Source organism: Streptopelia decaocto (genome assembly GCF_964273445.1).
Source record: "Streptopelia decaocto genome assembly, chromosome: 1".
Lineage (NCBI taxonomy): Eukaryota > Metazoa > Chordata > Aves > Columbiformes > Columbidae > Streptopelia > Streptopelia decaocto.
The window spans coordinates 158,416,591-158,436,343 of NC_138663.1; the positions used below are offsets into that span (position 1 = coordinate 158,416,591).

Below are 19,753 nucleotides of genomic sequence, written 5' to 3' on the forward strand. Positions count from 1 at the left end.
AGAGACATGAACATACTGGAGAGATTCCAATGAAGGGTCACAAAGATGATGGAGGATCCTCCTAAGAGGAAAGGCTGAGAGAGCTGGGACTGTTCAGCCTGGAGCAGAGAAGGCCCAAGGCGATCTTATCAATGTATATGCTGACCAGATATGTTGATACAACCTGAAGGGAGGTGCAAAGAGGAGGGAGCCAGGCTTTGCACCGTCACAGGACCAGAGGCAATGGGCACAAACAGAAACACAGAATGTTTCCTCTGAATATCAGGAAAACAGTTTTTCACTGGGAGAGTGACCAGCACTGGTACAGGTTTCGTGCAGAGGCTGTGGAGTCTCCATCCTTGGAGGTTTTCAAAAGCTGTCTGGACATTGCTCTAGTCAAGCAAGTCTAGTGGCCTGGCTTGAGCAGGGGGTTTGGAGCAGATGACCTCCAGAGGTCCTTTCCAACCTCAGTCACCTGTGACTCTGAGACTGCAGAGAAGTTACAGAATGGCAGTAACCTGTTTTGCCAATTACTTTTTCATGGAGTTGAATAGTTCTCCCATTTATCTTCAGATATATATCCCACATTCCTATTGTCTGTTTTGGTCCCACTCCCTGTGGCAGGCCATGGTGACAGTATTGGTGAGGAGTATGGTGATTACTTGCTGAAGTTTTGAGAATTGCCTCAAGGATTTATGTGATGCAACATCTCCTGGTATTAAGTAACTACTTTGTACTACCAAAGTCTCCTAAGCATCATTTTCCTGATAGCACTGAAGGTCTGTGGACTCAGAGCTGTCTCTGGCTCATCTCCACCTCCTTGAGCGCTGGAGCAACAACTGCCATCCTGAATGCAGACCCTTATTTTCGGTCCCATGCTCAAGTTGGAAAGATGATGATGAGTCTTTTTTTTTTTTTTTTAATATAAGTATCCACAAGATCTAGGAAGGAGAGGTGAGAGTGTTTCTGGCGGAGTTTGGTGCTATTGAGCTGGGCTCGCTCCTGCGGGCAGTGAGCAGATGCTTTTCACCAGTGAGGGACACACGCAGGCGAGAAACTGGGGATGGGACGAGCGGGGCCTGCCCTGAGGTGACCAACCCGGACGGGGGTGGCCTCGCTTCCCTCCCGCTGGGAACTTATCAGCGTCACAGGGCGCCCCGCGGCGCTCCCCGGGGAGGCGCGGCAGGCCCAGCCCCAGCCCCAGGAGGCGGCTCCCGCCACAGCGCGGCCTCCGAGGCCGCCCGGCGCCTCCGCCTCGGCGCTGGGGCGGGCGCCGCGGGGGAGCCGGGCCGGCAGGAGGCGTCCTGCGGCGGGAGGGAGGGACGAGGCGGGGGGTGCCGGCTCTCCCGGAAACAGCGCCGGCCGGCGGCAGAACGGCGGGGGCTGCCGCGGTGGGAAGTCGCCTTTGAGTCCCTGCGCTCTTGCCGCCGCCGCCGGCTTGGCGCGGTGCGGCGGGCGGCATGGAAGCGGTGCCCCGCGAGGAGAAGCCCAACCCGCTGCGGGATGCCAACCTCTGCTCCCGGCTCTTCTTCTGGTGAGTGCCCGCCCGAGGGCGAGGGCAGCGGGGGAGGTGCGGCTCCGGGGTGCCCGCCGGCGGGGAGGGCGCCGCCGCGCCGGTGCTTAGCGCCGCTCGTCTCGCCTGGCCGCTCGGGAGATGCTGAGCTCCAGCTTAGGGCCGTCCGGCTCGCACTTCATCGCGGCTCCCGGGAGGGTCCGGGCGCCCCGGCGGCGGGCGGGGGGATGGGAGGCAGCGGCTGACGCTGCCCGCGCTCCTCCGCCGGCTGCCGGCGGTGACTCTGCAGCCGCGGCTCGGCCCCGACCTGCCTCCCGCCCCCGCGGGCCCGGCGAGGCAGCGCTGCCGGCCGGGGCAGCCCCTCGCACGCAGGTGGCAGCGGGAAGCCCGGCCGCGGCGCCGCCGGGTCTCCTGAGGTGAAGCCGGCAGCCGGCGCCGGGCGGTGATCCTCGGCCGCGCTCTGGGGATAGCCCGGCCGGGGCCCTGCCCGCCTCCGACAGGGCGGGCGGCGCCGAGAGCGGCCCCGTCGTCCCCTTGGAGCACATGTTTGGTAGTTTAGTGGCTGCCGGGAGGGCGGGAGCGTCCGCCGCCTCCTCGCCCGGGTCCGGGACTGCTCACTGGCTCGGTGCTGCTTCCCCACTTGCATAACGGACCGCGGGCAGGTATTGCTCATCCCGGCGGGGTTTGCTAATCTCCCTGTCGCCGCGGGGCTTTCCCCCGCCGGGAATGGGCTGGTTTCTGAGCCGCGTGGCGGGGGAGTTCCCCGGTGTAAGGTGGCTTTGGGGGGCGCTTGGGGTGTCACAGAGTGTTACGCTGTCACCACAGACTTCTGTGGGGCCAGATGACTGCTAGTTCAGAGTTACCGTGTGTTTTCTTATTAGTGGGACCCTTGGTGTAGATATACATAATTATTCCAGGCAGCGGGGAATTATCAGCTCGGCAGTTTAGTTGCTTGGAAATGTAATAGAACACGTGCAAAGTGACATGGGAGAGCATCAAGCTTGTGTGCTTTAGCAGATCCCTTTTGGAAGAGAGCAGTTACTGGCGTACCGCTTATTCTGCTTTCCCTACTGCAGCCTGAGCCAGGGTGCACATGGTGTGTTATGTGGCGGAGGCAGGGAAGGAAAAGAGGGTATGGCACAGGCAGTTCTTTTTCTGGAAGCCTCTGAAACACAAGTAAAAAAACTCTTTGTGCCCATAAGCAACTCTGAGCAGGTGCAGGAGTTACTTTTGGAAGGTAGGGGAATTTTAAAAGCCCTGTGAATTTTATCTGAACAAATTTTCGTTCAAGGATATGTCCTCAGAGCTACTTCGTGCGAAAGGAAAAAAAGAAGGGAAAGGGAAAAATGGGGGTTGGTGTTGTATTCTCGCGCAGAACTCCCTGTGTTCAGCATTTTGACTTGTGGATTCTTCTTTGACACCAGGGTCTCCCGTGTTGGAAACAGCTTTGCTGGGAAATCCAGGCAGAGAGGGATGAACCTCAGTTGGCCACGCAGCATTGCTTCTGGTCTGTTCCCTTTCCCTTGCTGGGATCTTGTGGTGTTACTGGTAGTTCTGCCAAAAACAAGCCAGATGGATGTGAAAAAGGAAGTGTGCAGGGTTCATAGCTGGTTCTCTGCCTGCTCCCACCATCCTTTTTTTAGACCTTTGTATTGATCTCCATGTATTGCAGAGAGGTGTTCAACAGCACAACAGAGTACCATAAACTTCTCAGGGTTTAGGCAAGTGCCTGAAAAGTTCCTTTTACCACAAACATGTTTGTAGGTGCTCGTTGTGCAAAGGGCAGAGCAGGTGGAAGCCTGTGCTTGTGAGGTGGCAGGCCTGCTGGAAGTCTAGAGATCGACTGGGACCTCACGCTTTGCAGTCCGTTGGTAGTGTACAGCTGTAGGGCTTGTGCTTTGATTAAAGGGATTTGTGTGGTGTGAAAAACTTTAGAATTTGTCCTCTGTGTACAGTTTTCCAGGCTTTCGTAGCAGTATAATTCGCAGTAGCAGAAATACACTTTAAAACCTCTTCTCTTACCTGTGCTGCATGTGGTTGTCAAAAAGACTAGTATATCCTTGTTATTTACTGGTCTGCAAGTGTAAGACTCTTCTTAGTGAAAATTTCAGCTGAAGTGGTGTCTCAAGTGGGTTATATTGAGTAAGCAAAGGCTGTCACTTTTCTGTAAGTAAATACTGTTTTACATAAAATCAAGGAAACATTAAAACATTCTTCATCAGCCACAAAGCTGACTTTAAATGTAGCTTTAAGAATTGCTCTTCCTTTTTACAAAGCATACAGCATCTGATAGACAGCTGTGTGAGCACTGCTTCATTTTACCTGCTGTCTCAGTGGGATGTTCTGAGACATTTTCAGCTGGAGAACGGGATAAACAGTGCTTGAGAAGGGCTGTCCTGGGATTAGTGGCAGCCACCACCATGCGGTTGCTTGAGTGTGCCTGCTCTGCTCTCCAAAACCCAGGTGATGGCTGCCTGTTGTCAGTGAGGACAGAAAATAGGGCATTGCAGTTAGCCGGGTAAGGGTCCTTCTTATTTTTATTTTATTTATGTTTTGCTCCGAAAGTTCAATTTTGCCCTTGTAAGGAAGCACCTCCTGTTTTGTTGCCAGTGGTAGAGAAGAAAAGCTAAAATTATTGTCTGACAGAAACAGGATCAAACCCACAGGGGAAAAAAAAGTCGTGTTTTCATTGAATTATAAATCTAAGGTAATGAGCGTGTAGGCTGAAGACACATTCTTCTCCTGTTGTTCAAAGCTTGTCTTCTTGCTTTTAGGTTGCGACTTTGACAAGTATGAGCTTGATGAATGTTAAATGCTCCAGTAGTACATTCATGGGAAAGGGGAGCATCTGGATTGTATGTGAATATTGTTATTTTTATAATGCATCCAATGTGTAATGTTAGTCTGGATGTTACAAGAATAAAAAAACTGTTTATGACAGAAGGATGAAGATCAGGGCAGCTGCAAAATATTTTTATTTTCTGTATCTCTCACAGAATTATCTATATTAACACAGGATTATCGAAGCCAAAATTGTTTTTCTGGATGTTCCAGATATTACTGTAACTAATGACCTTCAGAGCCACAAGTTCCCATGCTCATCAAACTTCTCTTGTTGGTTGTTCAGTTACAGAGTTAGCAACGCTTGCGTATATTTCTGTTTTAATTAATCAGTGTTTGGTTTTGTGTGGTGGCTTTTTTTGGTGTGTGTGTTTTGTTTATTTTTTTTTTTTTAATTGTATTTTATTTTTTTATTGCTGGCTCAGTTTGCTTTGAAGGATAGGTAGAAGGATTCGCTTTCTTTTTTATGCCCCTTCAAGAAAGAGAGAATTCGGTCCAGTGTTTTTCATGTGCAAACAGCTATTCTGTTGTAGAAAGCGTTTTGAGTTTAAAAAGCCTTGTACTCCATACTTCATGCAGTTCAGAATAGTACTTTTCAGTACTTTTTCTGCTGTGTGGGCTGATGATTATTAAGTTAATAACTGTACAGAGTAACAGTACTTTTTCTAACTATTAACTCGTATTTGAGCTTGCATTTTCATAATGTAGCAGATGTGTTTTTTAGCTGCTTACAGCATTTGTTCTCTTCAAAAAGTTTTAGTGATTATACACTTTGTTGTTCAGGCATTGAATCCACTTCTGTGGAAAGTTACAAAATACGTCTATGATTAAATTTTAGAAAAGCTGGATAACTTTTCACACATTGATAACATGAGAAGGGGGGCAAGTGGGAACACCCTGGAAAGGGCACCTGGTGTTTTTGTTCAGAGAACTAAAAGAAATTAAAGCCCTGCTAAATTTTATATATTTGTAATTTAAAAAATAATAATATTTACATAAATTAATGATAGTAATTATTTAAATGTCACAGATTCACTGGACCTATGACAAGTTCTCAGCACCTTTGGAGCACTGGATGCTCAGCATCCTCAGGCTAGATGCCTTTTTACATCATCACTTGACACGTGGCAATTGCTGTTACAATAACAGCATTAAAACATGAACTGGAAATTTGCTCTGAGGTATCCACGCAGTTGTGATTCCAAGGAATAAACAGTTGTTTTATCGTTACCTGTTGGTGTCTGATGGCATTGTTCTTGGCTTACTAAGCACGTGCTTTAGAATAAAGGACAAAATCACTAAGTCTTCTTTGCTGCTCTGACCTGGGATGTAGTGGGAGAAGAGTAAAAAAATATCTTTACCTGTGGATTTAAGTGTGAACAGAATGGGGTAAGCTCAGGTATCGAAGTTCAAAGGTTTTCAGTGATGCCTGCAGAGTTTGTAGCTGTTTGTCTGACCAAATGCAGTTATGTCACGCACATCTCTTGTAGCGGTGTGAATAATGTGAATTATAACTACATGCTTTCCGTAACTTCTTCCTCCTCTCTCAGCCCATAGCTTAGAATCGGAAGGGCCACTGACTGATTGAGTTGGACTTTTGAGTAGGCCGAAGCGTCACCTGCATTTTAGTCCTGTGACGTGACTGTCTTCAAAAGCCTATCTTGCCTTGCATTGGAAGAGGTTAGGCAAAGAATCCGTCGCTTTTTTGGAAGTTCCAGACGGAGCCCAGCAGTGCCACCATTAAAACTGATTGGTGTTCCTTACCGTGTCAGTGAATAGATTTGCCTGCGAGGATTTTAGGTTTACTTCAGGTGACAAATGAAAATATCAAGCAGCATCAGGCTTTGCAATTTGCCTGGGATCTTGCCTGGTATCTAGTGCATTCCAACTGACGTTGCCTGAAATTAGTGATGGTGACAACTCTTAACAGATGCTGCTTTATAAAGATCTCTGAGGTAGCTAATTTTTAGTTCATTTGTTGACTTACTGGTGGCTGTTTTTAGCAGGACCACTGTGGTGCTATAGGAAGCTCTAAACAAATACATAAGCATTTTCAGTATAGATACACAGAAAACACATTTGTAATAGCCAAAGAATGGAATCAAACTTGCTTTTTTTTTTTCTGATTGAAAAAAAAACCTGATTGCACATACAACTTTTTAAAAAGATAATGCCTTGTTTGTTCATTTTTCAGATATTTAATATCCTGTAGTCAAATTCAAGTAATGCAGTCTCTTGAACTACTGCATTCATTTGTAAGTTTTCCTTGCTTTATTGCAAAAGGGCTGTGTTATGTACAAGAAAATATTGTTTGAAAGTCATTTTTTATGAGCTAGTGAAGTTAAAATACATGGTTAAAGAGTGCTAAATATATCGACTACAGCAAGTGTGTATAAACTATCAGAATGTTAGCATTTACTATCTACAGTAAATATCTGTGCTTAGATATGAAATCAGATAACTGTTAGAGTATAATGAAACACTGAGGCTTTTTGCTTTTGGAATGCCTTAGGTAAAGCATGTTGTATCATATATGAGAGAAAATGTCCCTGTTATAGTTCCTACAAAACTTCAACATTAGGAGTATGTTTTGTTTATTTTTCCCAAAATCCAGCTTTTTCCCCTTGCTTCAAGAAAATTCTTCAAGGCCTTAAGTAAGTGGAGGAGGGAGATAATGCAATTAGATTTTGGGAGTGGAAGGTTAAAAAGACCAATCATCTATTTAATTTTATCCCTGACACCCAACCACTTGTAATACCAGTGCAAACTCAACTGGTGGTTTTAAGTCTTCCTATTTCCATTACTTGCCAGAAAGGAGGCTAATACAGAAATGGCTACCATTAGATTTCAGTATTTGCATTTTCTTTTGGAAACTGAAATCAGAGACCATTATGCTGAAGTAAACTTTCTGTGTAACTTTGATTTCAGGGTTTGAGCCCATTTGTTTGTTTGTTTTGTTTTGTTTTGTTTTTTTCTATTAAACATATATGAGAGCTATAACACAGTTTTTAGATGCATTTTTGAAGTGATGAAGGAACTGCTCGCTCCAACTAAGTTGTTTTAGTCATTATCTAAGCTGAGATTAGAAATGTGTTTGGATGTCCAATTCTTTTCTATGAAATTACGAACTCTCTTCCCTTTGCTCTATGGAACACCTTAAGCCTTACTTCAATATACAGCTTGTACAAAAATTTATTGTTATAAGGCATTTGCATCGAGTCTTTGGTACTTTGGATGTTCTTTTTGGCATGTGGATGCTGGGTTTGGAATCAAGAATGCCACAGGTATACGTGATGCTGCTCCTTCATTCCCTGTTTCCAGGCTCTGCAGAAAATGTTAGCCGCAATATGCTTACTTTTTAAGCCTTGCCGTATCTGTAATTCGTCTTGTCAGCTGGAATATCAGGAAGTATGCTACGGTAATCAGGTATTTTATACCTGGCTGATGCAATGTAGGTGAACGGCATTAAATAGCATGTAATAAGTGTGATTAAATACCAGCTGAGTTACTGTTAACATCAGAAAGAGGATGTTCAGTGACCTGGCTGCTTACAGTGTGCTGTGAAAAAGCAACAGCATGGAAGATGAGATGAAGCTGAGTATCAAAGGTTAATACAGTCTGGCGTTGGAACTGGAAGTCTGAAGGGTGTTTTTGAGTTAGTATGCCTCTGAAGTAATTTCATTGTATTCCTATTTTTTCCTACTGTAGGAAGTGAGAAAATCTACTGTTTAAGCTGCAGTAAGCCGAGGAGGGAAGTTGCAACCAAAACACCAGTTGAAAAGCATCTGAAAAAATACCAGACCTTATTCTCTTTATTAATTGTAGATGACTGCCTTGGTAAGGGGAAGTGGGAAAAGGCAGCTTACTGAAGAGAGTGGGTGAGAAATGTGAAGTAGAGATAGGATTAAAAAAAAAATCATATGATGGCTACAGACTATTTTGGTGTAGAACTTCAAGTGATGAAGGTGGGTAATGAACAGAAAAAGGAAGCAGGTAGACACCTGAGGTAAGCGATGGAGGATAAGCAACGTGATTTTCAATCAAAAGGTCCTGCAAGGAAACCCTATTTGTTTTACAAAAAAAAACCCAACCAACCCAGCTCTGAAGTAGGTGGTTCAAGAGAAAGAAATATGTGTTACTTTGAGGCTTAGTAGTTGAAGTAGTGCTTCCAAGCTGCTCAAGGAGATGAAATCCTAGTGTTATGGAAGAATTTGAGTAAACAAAGACTCTCCTGTGCAACTGTTGAAAAATAACTGGACATGGAGTGTGAACAGATGATGCTTGTAATGTAATGCGCAAATAGGCTTAAGAGGAATGAGGAAAATGCAGTTTGTACACCACCTCCTTAGGGAATTAGTTGACGAGAGTGTATAGGATGTGGCATTGACTGGGTGCTATAAAATTACTCAGAAGTTAAACTTCTGCCTATAATTACAAATAAAGAAAGAGAAAATTATTATTATTTTTTTTTAATTAGAAAAGTGGTCCCTTTAGTCTGATTTTTCTGACTTGGCCAGTGATGAAGTGAGGGCTCTTGTGAAACTGGTAAGAGCAAAATTTTGCACTTGCGCAGAGGAAGGTACTGTAATATCTTAGTGACCGACTATTGTGTAGCGGTTGCGGGGCTGTTCAGGGCAATTAAAGCCTGCAGGTGCACCTAAGGCCCCAACAGACACATCCTTTGATCTTGGCACATTTTTAAATTGTGTCACCCTTGTAATGTAATTGCAAATGCTTCTTGGCTGACGTTTTCTGACAAACATTCTCAGTTCATGAAGATCTTGCAAAATATGCATGGGTTTCTGGAAAGCTCTGCAAGCCTGCTCTGTGGGGTGAGAATGGTAGTTTTTGAGCATTTGCAAGCAGGACATGATATAAATCCAGAGGCACAGCAGGTCCCATCCTGGGGTTAATGAACCAGTTGAGCTGAACATTGTAGCTTCACTTGGAGCACTGTGTGCATTTCTGGGCACTACAGGATAAAAAGGATATAAAGCTGCTAGAGAGTGTCCAGAAGAGGGCTATGAAGTTGGTGAAGGATTTGCAGGGAAAGCCGTATGAGGAGTGGTTTAATTAACTTGGTTTGTTCAGCCTAGAGGAGACTGAGAGGAGGCCTCATGGTGGCTGCAGCTTCCTCACCAGGGGAGGAGGAGGGACAGGCGCTGATCTCTTCTCTCTGGTGACCAGTGACAGGGAATGGCAGGAAGATGTGCCAGGGGAGGTTTAGGTTGGACATCAGGAAAAGGTTCTTCTCCCAGAGGGTGGTGCAGCACTGGAACAGGCTCCCCAGGGAGGTGTCACGGCCCCAAGCCTGACAGTGTTCAAGCAGAGACTGGACAAGCCCTCAGACACATGGTGTGAACTGTGGGGTTGTCCTGTGCAGGGACAGGAGTTGGACTCGATGACCCTTGTGGGTGCCTTCCGACTCAGGACATTCCATGATTCTATGTTTAGTTTAATCTACTTATCTATAACATATTTCTTCCTTGGCTGAACAGAAGTTCTTTTGGGATGATAGAAAACCTAATTTAAAAGCGTTCTTGTTTAGGAAATTACATTTCATGTATGAAACAAGCAGCATGAGTATTCTGACCCAGCCTTTTGGATAGCAGGGCTCTATTCTCTTACATGCCATCTGAGTGAGGAAGTTAAGACCTCCCCTTGAGGTCTCACTTCTCTTACAAGCATAAGGAAACACTGTGATTCTTTGCTTTCTCTGGAGACCTTAGAGGCTTTCCAGATTCCTGGTGGAGCTGCTCTAGTTACAGCTTGTAAAAATTGAACTTTCCTGAACAACCAAGTAAATTGTGGCTGATTGGCTGTGTTGTTACAGGGTGTGTGATGTCATGGCCTGGGAGTAGGGAAATGCAGGAAGTGAATGTTTGTTTTATGGTCTTTGTGTTAGCTGATCTCTGTTTGGCCAAAAGACATTATCATTCTGATGAGTAGTCTTCCTTTACGGCTAAGTTGAGGCTTTGGGGATGTTCTTTATTGTAGGCCATTGCCTTATTTGCCACCTTCCTTTAGCAGTCCTCTTACAGCACTCCATGATTTAACTGGGCCTCAGGCAAGAGACGGGCCTGGTTCATTTGCTTATTAGGAGTGCGTGACCCAAGTAACACCAGGCTGGGTGAAATAGAAGGGCCTCAATTCTGCCCTAAGGGCGGAAAATTCCACAGGCCATAACCTGTACATGGCATCCTGCTGGGAATTTTTACTTTAATGACTGAACATGAACATCTGCTCATTCTTCTGTCTGAAAGTAGACCTTCCAGTGTGGACAGAACACATCAGTAAGGTGGTAAAACTTCAGCTGTTCTTCTGAGAATTTGCAGTGGACAATTAAAAGACCTCATTCTTGGACTAAAAGGTCTTCAAGGACTAAGTGTACTTTGGAATTTTTCAAGAAAAATTGTTAGCCTTCTTCTAAAGATGTTCAAATATAGCCTGCAGTAAAACAACATACTGTTAAAAACTTCTGTACCCTTAAGATCTCCGTAGCAGTTGCTCTTGAAGATGAGTATTTTGGTGGAGAATAGTCAGAAAGCTCAACAATGAATGATTTTAAAACTTTTGTTTCTTTTTATGCTTTTTTTTTTTCCCTTTCCTAACCCTACAGAAACATGTGGACTTGTGCTGAGTCTTTGCCATGTTGTCCATTATAATAAATGAGTCACAGAATGAATTACCACAGTTTTCTGCATACTCTGAGTTGGTTTTCCTTGTGTTCTTTAATGTTAAGATAGAGATCATAGTGCAATATATTACTGTTTTCAAGATTATGGTTTTAACTAATGGGAAAATGTGAGAAGCCCTGAATTTACGCTAGGTCTCACTAGAACTAATAGTCTGAAAACCTTGAGATTTTTGGCAGCTTTTACCCTGCACTATGTGCTACTCAGTTTGGAAATTCAGTTTCGTAGTACATACAGTACTTGATCGGTTTGGAGCTGGGGAGACACAAGGGATTTCCTACAAACTGTGGGAACTCAGTGGAGGTGAGTGTATCATCAGTAAGTTTTTTTGAGAGTTTAAGGCCAAAGGATAAGCTGGATGATTCTAACAATCCTGTAGATTTCAGACTGTTGTCTACCATCCGCTTACTTTGCAAGTGGACTGTGCTTTGGTCAACACTTTCTGCTGCTGTTGGCTGTAGGGCTGCATCAAACTCACGTGAGGAGAGAGCAGTTGCCCTCAACAGAAGTGTTGTCTTTACTGTGGCCTGGTTGTGGTTTTTCACTGTGTTTTGAAAAGTGTAAGTAAAGGAATAATGTTCTAGAGAGTAACATTAAGAATATTGTTTTATTTTTTAAAGTGTATTTTTAAGTATATTTTTTAAGTGTCTTTTATTTTCCTTTGTGAATCCTGCTACTTGTCAGTAATGGACAGCAGTATGTAGCACTGGTGAGGCAACACCTGAAGTACTGTGTCCAGTTCTGGGCTGCCCAGTGCGAGAGAGACATGGTCATGCTAGAAAGAGTCCAGTGAAGGGCCACAAAGATGGTGAAGGGATTGGAGCATCCTTCTAAGAGGAAAGGCTGAGAGAGCTCAGTCTATTCAGCCTGGAGCAGAGAAGGGTCAGGGGGATCTCATCACTATATATAAATAACTGAAGGGAGGGTACAAAGAGGAGGGACCCAGGCTCTGCTTAGTGGTGCCCAGTGACAGGACCAGAGGCAAGAGGCAGAGACAGAAACACAGGAGGTTCCCTCGGAACATCAGGGAACTCTTTTTCACCGTGAGGGTGACCAAGCACTGGCACAGGTTGCCCAGGGAGCTTGTGGAGGCTCCATCCTTGGAGATACTAAAAATCTGTCTGGAAATAGTCCTGGGCAACCAGCTCTGGGTGGCCCTGCTTCAGTAGGGTGATTGGACTGGATGACGTCCAGAGGTCCCTTCCAACCAACCTCAGCCATTATGTGATTCTATAATAAATATCCTATTTATGCTCTTTGTTAAATGTGAGAATGATTTTTGTTTTCACCACCTTGGCAGCAGTAGCTAGTGGAATCTCATAACCATTTCCATAGATGTGAGAAGGATTTATCCCTGTGTTTTCATGAAAAGGTTTCATCCTGATTCTTGTTCTAAAGGAGCTGGGGAAGACTACTTGTTTTCCGTCCTTCTCTGTCAGAAAGGAGACTTGTGACTTGTTTATGGAGTACACTGTAGGCTAATACTGATGTTGCAAGAGGAGGAACACTTGATGTCGGCCACATGAGTCAGCTGAAGTCTGCAGATCTTTCCCATTACTGTCTGTCCTGGAGCAAATAGAGCCTCTTGTCCAGTGGGCAGAAATCGTTTGAATGGCCTTGAGGTAATTTGCCTCATGTCTGCTTTTTACCTGTGGCTGACAGCAAGAACCGAGGCTGAAGAAGAAACATTTGAATGGAGCAGGTTCATTGTGCCAAACAAGGCAGAAGCTTTTCCACTGGTTGGAGCAGTTGATCTTTGAGATGTCTGGTCAGGAGCTGGAGCTCCTGAAGTTGTGGCAGCGATTTGGGCCCTGATGCTATTTGGCTGCACAGTGTAAGGAGCAGACTGGTCTGACAAGTACTTTCTAATTGTATCTTTAACATACACAGAGGACTTAACAGTTTACGTATCTCGCAGATGTACAGTAATTGCTCCAAGAGTTTAAAGAGGCCTGTTAGGCTTCTAAGATGCTACTACTCTAAGGATAGAGACCTGATCTCTGAATGAGTCACACAAACACTGCTGACATGCTAAGTAGAGAAGGAAAACCACTATTAATCCCATTTGTTGCATGCATTTGTGCCATTGAGCGTGTGGAAAAAGGTTTTTGCAACTGTTCTATCTTTGAAGAAACTCTCTAAGCCACCTCTTCTAGCGTTCAGCCTGCTGCTCTACTCTCTAATCAACAAACTTCCCATAAGCCAGCATATACAAAATTAAATTGGAACATGCCTGAGCAAAAAATGTAAAGGTAATCAATGAGTATTCATAACCACCATTGTGGTTGTGAATAAGTAAATGCCCTCATTGTAAACCATCCCAGTTATGAATTATCACATGTTGGCCTCCCAGAAAATAATATACCTCACTTAATATTCCAGGTGCTCTTTAAAAACTCTATTGGTGAAGTCAGGGAATAATTGAGCATCAGAAACTAAACAGCAGTTATGAACTGTCACAGGCAATTGACATCAAACAGCTTGCCATGACTGTGAGTATTTTTTCCAAAACAGATCCATCCCTGACCTCTTGGTTCTGATCTTGTTTGTCAACTGAGAAAGTTCTTGTAGGAAACAAGCCTGAGAGCCAACATATGCACTTCTCCTGGCAACCAAGGATCATGGATTCAGTAGTGACAAACTAAGTGGCTGACTGCAATTTCCCTACCTGCCCCGTTCCCACTAAGATGTGCCTGTTTTGTCTCCCTCTCATGAACAACTTGTCACCTTTGTGCTTTCTGCCATACACCCCTCTGCTCTCTGCAGCACAGCTGGAACTGTTTGGACCTCCTTGACCTGTGTTTCAGGCTTGAAGAAGAATCTAGGAGTATAAAAGCCAGTCTTACTGACAGTACTATTTGATCTAACAAAATACTGCCTTTTCCAACAAACCTACAGTAGTTCTATTAAAATTTGTATTCAAAGTGATCTCGTGAAATACTGAGCTTTTAAAAATCTGTCCAGTAAGGAAACTGAGCTGTTGGGCTATATTTTCCTTTTTTTGAACCTATGCACTGTGACAGTGTACTTTTTGTTTATATTTCCAAACGTGGCTAAGATCAGTTCTAGAGATAATCCATTTTTTACTCATTTTTATATTTGAATGGTTGTCTTTACTGGCCTTTAGTATCTGTCAGTATCGCAGTTGAACAGCAGTTATTTTTTTTCCTCATGTAAATGGATAGCCGTGCTAGTTACAAAAAAAAAAAAAAAAAAATTAATATGTATTGCAGTTTTATTTACTATAAACATTTCAGTAGTTGGATTGAGTTTTGTTTTTTCCTAAATACTTAAACAAATGCTAATTTTCCTTAAAAATAAGGAATCGCTACAAGAAAACAGTTGCCTTAAGGCCAAGAAGGCCAACCTGTGCTGACTGGATGTCTGAGAGTAAGGTGCTGTGGGGCATAAACAGCTTTAGGAAATGGGAAATGCTGTCCTATTTGTAAAATGGGACTTAGTTAATTCTTAGGTAAGAGAAAAGTGCAATAAAATGTGTGGCTGTTGAGTGATGGGCAGAAAAGGAGGGAAGAAAGGGATAAAAGAACTAATATGTAAAGAAATTACTCAGGGTCTGCTGATCATTTTATTAATAATTTGTATTTAAATAGGTGGTTGAATCCCTTATTTATTATTGGCCATAAACGGAAACTTGAAGAAGATGATATGTATCAAGTGCTGCCAGAAGATTCCTCAGAGAAGCTTGGAGAGGAATTGCAGTGGTAAGGAGAAAAATCCTAGTTCTCTTTCATTGCTTATTTCTGCTGGTGAAGGTGAGAGTTTTACTCCTATTCTAAAATTAAAAGAGGTTGTACAGTGTAACAAGATCTACTAAAATGCTGAAGAGCTAAGAATAACATTTAGAATTTGTTCACCATTTTAATTTTTTTCAAGTTACACATAATGAAAGTGTATCGGAATATTTTCATTGCATCATTTATAATTAATATGACATTTTGCAGGATGGAAAAGAAGACTTGATAAACTGTTGCTGCAGTAATCCTTAATAAATTGAGTCTTCTGGTCTGTGGCAGAATAGCTATGGAAACTTTTCCAATTTAGCTGTATAAAAGTGGGGAAAAAGTTTTAGTGTGTTTTTTTTGAGCATAAGCTGAATAAACTGAATTAAGTTACAGCTGTGTATCCTTTATATATGTGTGTATATAAATATATGAATATTGAAAAAATGCCACTTTTTGGTAGAGTGGATAAAATGCATTAGACTTCTAAAAGCTTGCTTCTGGAAGGTGTTTTTATTTTGTTATAAATACTCTTTCATGGACTGTGTACCAGTCCATGTTGTCATGGGCCTAGGAGGATCTATCTCTTTTAATAGTGAAATATCTTCCAAGAACAACATTTTATGTAAATTGTCTTGACCCTTGCAATAGAGAAGGTGTTTCTTTTCAAATTTTTTTTTGTTAAATGCAATTACAGGAAGAGGTGTCTCCTAATGAAAGGTGGCCTCTGTATTAAGAAAGTGTGGCTGTGCTATTTCTCTCCTTTACGCTGAAGCTGGAGCAAATCGACTTTTCTAATAGTTTGTTTGGGATGAGAGACTCCTCAACAAGTAAAAGGAATCCAGAAGTGAAAGGTTGTGACAAGGTCTTACATCATTCTGCTCTGGCTGAGTTAACTGAAGAAAACAAAACAGCGATAAGCTCGTAGGAGTGCAGCTTTTAACATCTTTGTAGCTGGAGAGCTTTGCCAAATTCTACAGATGTGTTTTGAAGCTGTTCAGGGAGTTCGTAGGGGAGGAAGATGGATGCTTTCCAATGGTGCTTACAGTAAAAGCACACACTTTCCATGCGTCAGGAAACGGTAGAAAATACAGCATGCAAAAAAAAGTAATTCTTAAGTGTACCAAGAAGCAGAGAATGTAATCCATAATTAGCCACCTAAGGAAGTAATTTTTCTCTCAGGCCAGCAAAGCTCGCAGAATCTACACAGTTTCAATTCTTATTCTGAAGCTTTTAGACAATAAGTTTATAGTCCGTGTAACAAAAAAGAAGGTTACAATAATAATAATAAAAAATGGTTTTCTTAACCATACTGTATGCTTCAAACTTGTGTGCCTCGTTGCAAAATAATTTGGTTTTCACACCTTAGGCTTATTTCCACCCTCGAACTAGCAAGGTCAGAGGGCTTGGCAGAAAATATTTAGCCCCCAGGAGCAAAGGGAATATCCTGTCTGACAACAGCGTGTTTTAAGAAGTCTGCTTAAGTTCTGATGCTTTCTCATTCACATGTAACCGAACAAAATCATGCTTGTTATTCCTGTCTTTGATTTTAATGTGAACAGATTGTGTCCTACTCGTGGGCAGGCAGGCGGTAACATTGAGGTTTTGCCACTCTGATGCTGTAATCCTTAACTTCAAAGAGACGTGACAAAGCTGCCACAGGCAGTTCCCTCTGCTCCTGTGCCATATCTGCTTGTCCTCATCAAAGCACATGGTGGGAAGAACGAAAGGGCCAGACATGAGAAAGGGTTGTGCATCACAACCTTCTTGAGGATGTGCAGAGTTTATAGGAGGATAAAGACACTTGGTGCTGCCTCAGTTCGGTCCATGGTCAGGAGATCATATAATAGGCTCTTAAGTGAGTGGCTGTCTTAACTGAGAAGAGAAGAAAGGAAGAAAAAAGGGAAAGAGGAGTTCCTCACCTGCAGATGGTCAAAGGCAATAGCAGTCAACAATGGTGAATTGTTTGTGATTATACAGGAGCAAATAAGCCTGTAATACTAAGTACAACATGTTTACATGAACAAGAAAGCACGACTATCTGTTAACGTCTTTTGTATTTTTTTTTTGTTGTAGAAAAGTGATCATGGCAATCTGGCTGTAAGTCTGACAGTATTTTATTTGAGGTAATTGCCTTACGATTTTACTGCTGTCCTCCAGCATGTTTGCGTTTTGTTTGTCAGGTACTGGGATAAAGAGGTGCAAAAAGCAAAAAAGAGAGGAAAAACGCCACATTTAACAAAAGCCATTATTCTTTGTTACTGGAAATCCTATTTAGTTTTTGGAATTTTCACAATGATTGAGGTAAGTGGTATAAAATGTCATACAACACACTTCTTAGCTAACAGCAATGTGAAACTTGGCCTCTTAGATTGCATGATACATACTGGTAACTTCATGCTGAGCTGTTCAGAGCATCTCTAATGTTTATGTAGCCTCTTAGGAAAGTAAAACAGAGCTATATCCCCATAGAGACTCAAAAATAGAGTCGTAGCTGCAGGGTTATGGATGTGGAACAGGGAACTGGTATCAGTGCAATATTTTTGAGACATTACAAGCCATTGACTTGCTTTGTAAGGTTTAGGTGTATTTTATCTATCTGAGTGGGGTGCCCCGTAGAAAAGTTTTTTGCTATATGTAAATGGCTGTACAGGGCACGCTGTCATCTCTAAAAATGAAAGTGTAATACATATTCATACAATTTTTATAACGTAGAAGTTTTTATTAATAATTGGGAGAGTTCATTTTAAAGATTCAGCTAAATTTTAATGTGGAACATTTTTCTTTTCTTTTATGTGTTGATAAAAATTGGCTTGATGTTTTAGAGCACGGTAAAGACAAAATAATATGGGAAGTGATTTGCAGCAGCACTTGCTCTCTTTTGCCCGGTTACAAACTTGGGTAGTGTGGTATGATATGAAATTATTAATACTTTTTTCCTTTTTTTTTTCCTTCAGGAAAGCCTCAAAATAATTCAGCCCATATTTTTGGGAAAAATTGTTAATTATTTTGAAAACTATGATTCCTCAGATGAGGTAGCTTTGGAGTTTGCATATTGCTACGCAGCTGCTCTGTCTGTGTGCACACTTATTTTGGCTATAATGCACCACTTATACTTCTATCATGTACAGCGGGCTGGCATGAAGCTGAGGGTGGCTATGTGCCATATGATTTATCGGAAGGTAAGCAAAACTGTTTACAGGTACATTTCGAATTTGACAGCTATTTCATTAGAGGAGTTTAAAAATGCATTTATTTGTTATGTTAATGCATGCGATTCCATTGACGTTATTCATAGAAATGTAATGCAAGCTAATATGTATCAGATCTTAAATGTATGTATGTGGTTTTGCTTTCTCTTTGGCAATATGTTGTCCTAATGAAAGCTTCAGTCCTCCTAGTGAAGGTGGTGGATTAAATAGCCCTAAAGCCCAGGAGGAGCTGCTGATTTTCACCTGCTAGTGCTGTGGAAAGGTTGTGCTGTGCAGTGGTGAGAGGCTGTCAGTGTGTAGCAGGAGAGGGGCAGAGCTCCCAGGGGATGCTGGCCCTTGATTTAAAAGGAGATGTGGCATCTGAATCATGTCCCTAAGTGCCGTGTCTCCTTTTAAATACTCAGTCCTGCAGTTTCATCCCTGGGGAGGACGTTACGCTTGGCTGTTGCCATCTGCTTCAGCACTCTCAGTTGCCTGGGAATTGCTTCACTGTTCAATTCCGCCCCCCTCCCCCATGCCTTTTTGTGGTTAATGGTGGGATATATTTATATTTTCTTCCAACAATGCTGTAGAGCTAGTGAGTCGCCTCCTTTGCAGGACAGAGAAGGTATCCCTTGGGTAAGTTTAGGGAGAGGCAGCAGAATTGCAGTTCTGCTGCTGCCACCTCCAGGCTGTTGGGGATGCTTGGCCTCTTAACAGGCAGGTCCCTTCAGTATCCCCCCTCACTGGGAGGGAAGAGAGAGAGGAGTGGGCAGAGGAGAGACGGTTCAGAATTGAGCTGAGTCCTAAAGGTGGGGTAAAGCCATTTCTTTAGCATCAATTACTGGTTTTACTGTGGGAGCACTGGAGTCCTTCACTGAAGCCATTGAAGTGTGAGAAGGGAATGTACGTTCAGTAAGCTGTGGTTTCTTTGCTGTGTGTTGTGATCAAGAGACAGCTGTCCTTGAATACAGACGGAGCCGAAGCCACTGTCAGATGGAAAGTGGAACGAGAGAAGTTATGGACATTATCTGCAGGAAGGAGTTGAGCAACAGCCAGAATGAAATGCTGGCTTCCCCTGCTCTGGGGAGCAAGCAAACCAACTGCGAATGTTTGCTTCCCTCTTCTGAAGCTGTTGACAATACCCAAAGCATTTGAGCCCATCTCTGCTTCCAGGCAGAATGTCCCCATCTTTCTGGTTTTAGTGCTGCTGGTGTAGTGACCTGCCAGTTCTTACCGCAGCAAGCAAGTTTAATTGAAGGATCAGGACTGTAAAGTTTATTTAGAATGTCAAGAAATCCATGTCATTTTAACCATTAAATGTAGGTACTATCTGCTTAAGGCAAACACTTGTGCTGCTGTTATATGTCATGAAAAGGTTTTGAGCAAAGCAGTAAAGTGAGGAGAGTAAGTATGTCCCTATTGTAGTGGTGATTGCTTTTCATGCACATATTTATTCTCCTGCCTCTTCTGGTACCTTGAAAATTGTCCTCTGGGAACTCGGCTCTAACATGGCACACCGCTCTCTTGTACATAAACATCTCTCTAAGGTATTAATTTACTGAACTGATTATCATAACACAGTTTGAAGTTCATGAAATATGTATATAGCGGTGTTGTTTGTTGCCGTGTTGATATTAGCTTAGAAGCTTGGAAAAGAAATGTTCATAATATGCACCTTTAGTTCTAGAGATGAGATTAAATGGAAAAGTAATCTCCCCTCATCTCATAAATGTTTACTCCTGCGGGTGAAGGCTGAGGTCACAGCAGAACATTGATAAACCTTTCTAATAG

The 19,753-nt window shown here is 42.9% G+C and overlaps 1 protein-coding gene across 3 annotated transcripts in view; it reads left to right on the plus strand.

Annotated features, from left to right (window-relative positions):
- Positions 1-1,021: 1,021 nt before the first annotated feature.
- Positions 1,022-19,753, plus strand: part of ABCC4 (ATP binding cassette subfamily C member 4 (PEL blood group)) — a 155,522-nt gene continuing 136,790 nt past the window's right edge. Inside the window, exons 1-4 of one of the 3 annotated variants that reach the window (XM_082076217.1) lie at positions 1,022-1,513; positions 14,640-14,750; positions 16,952-17,072; positions 17,726-17,950. In XM_082076217.1, the coding sequence (XP_081932343.1) occupies positions 1,440-1,513; positions 14,640-14,750; positions 16,952-17,072; positions 17,726-17,950 (531 nt within the window). In that variant the 5' untranslated portion in view covers positions 1,022-1,439. Of the gene's footprint in view, positions 1,514-14,639; positions 14,751-16,844; positions 16,895-16,951; positions 17,073-17,725; positions 17,951-19,753 lie in introns of all 3 variants that reach the window. The other 2 variants (XM_082076216.1, XM_082076218.1) reach the window with 2 other exon arrangements.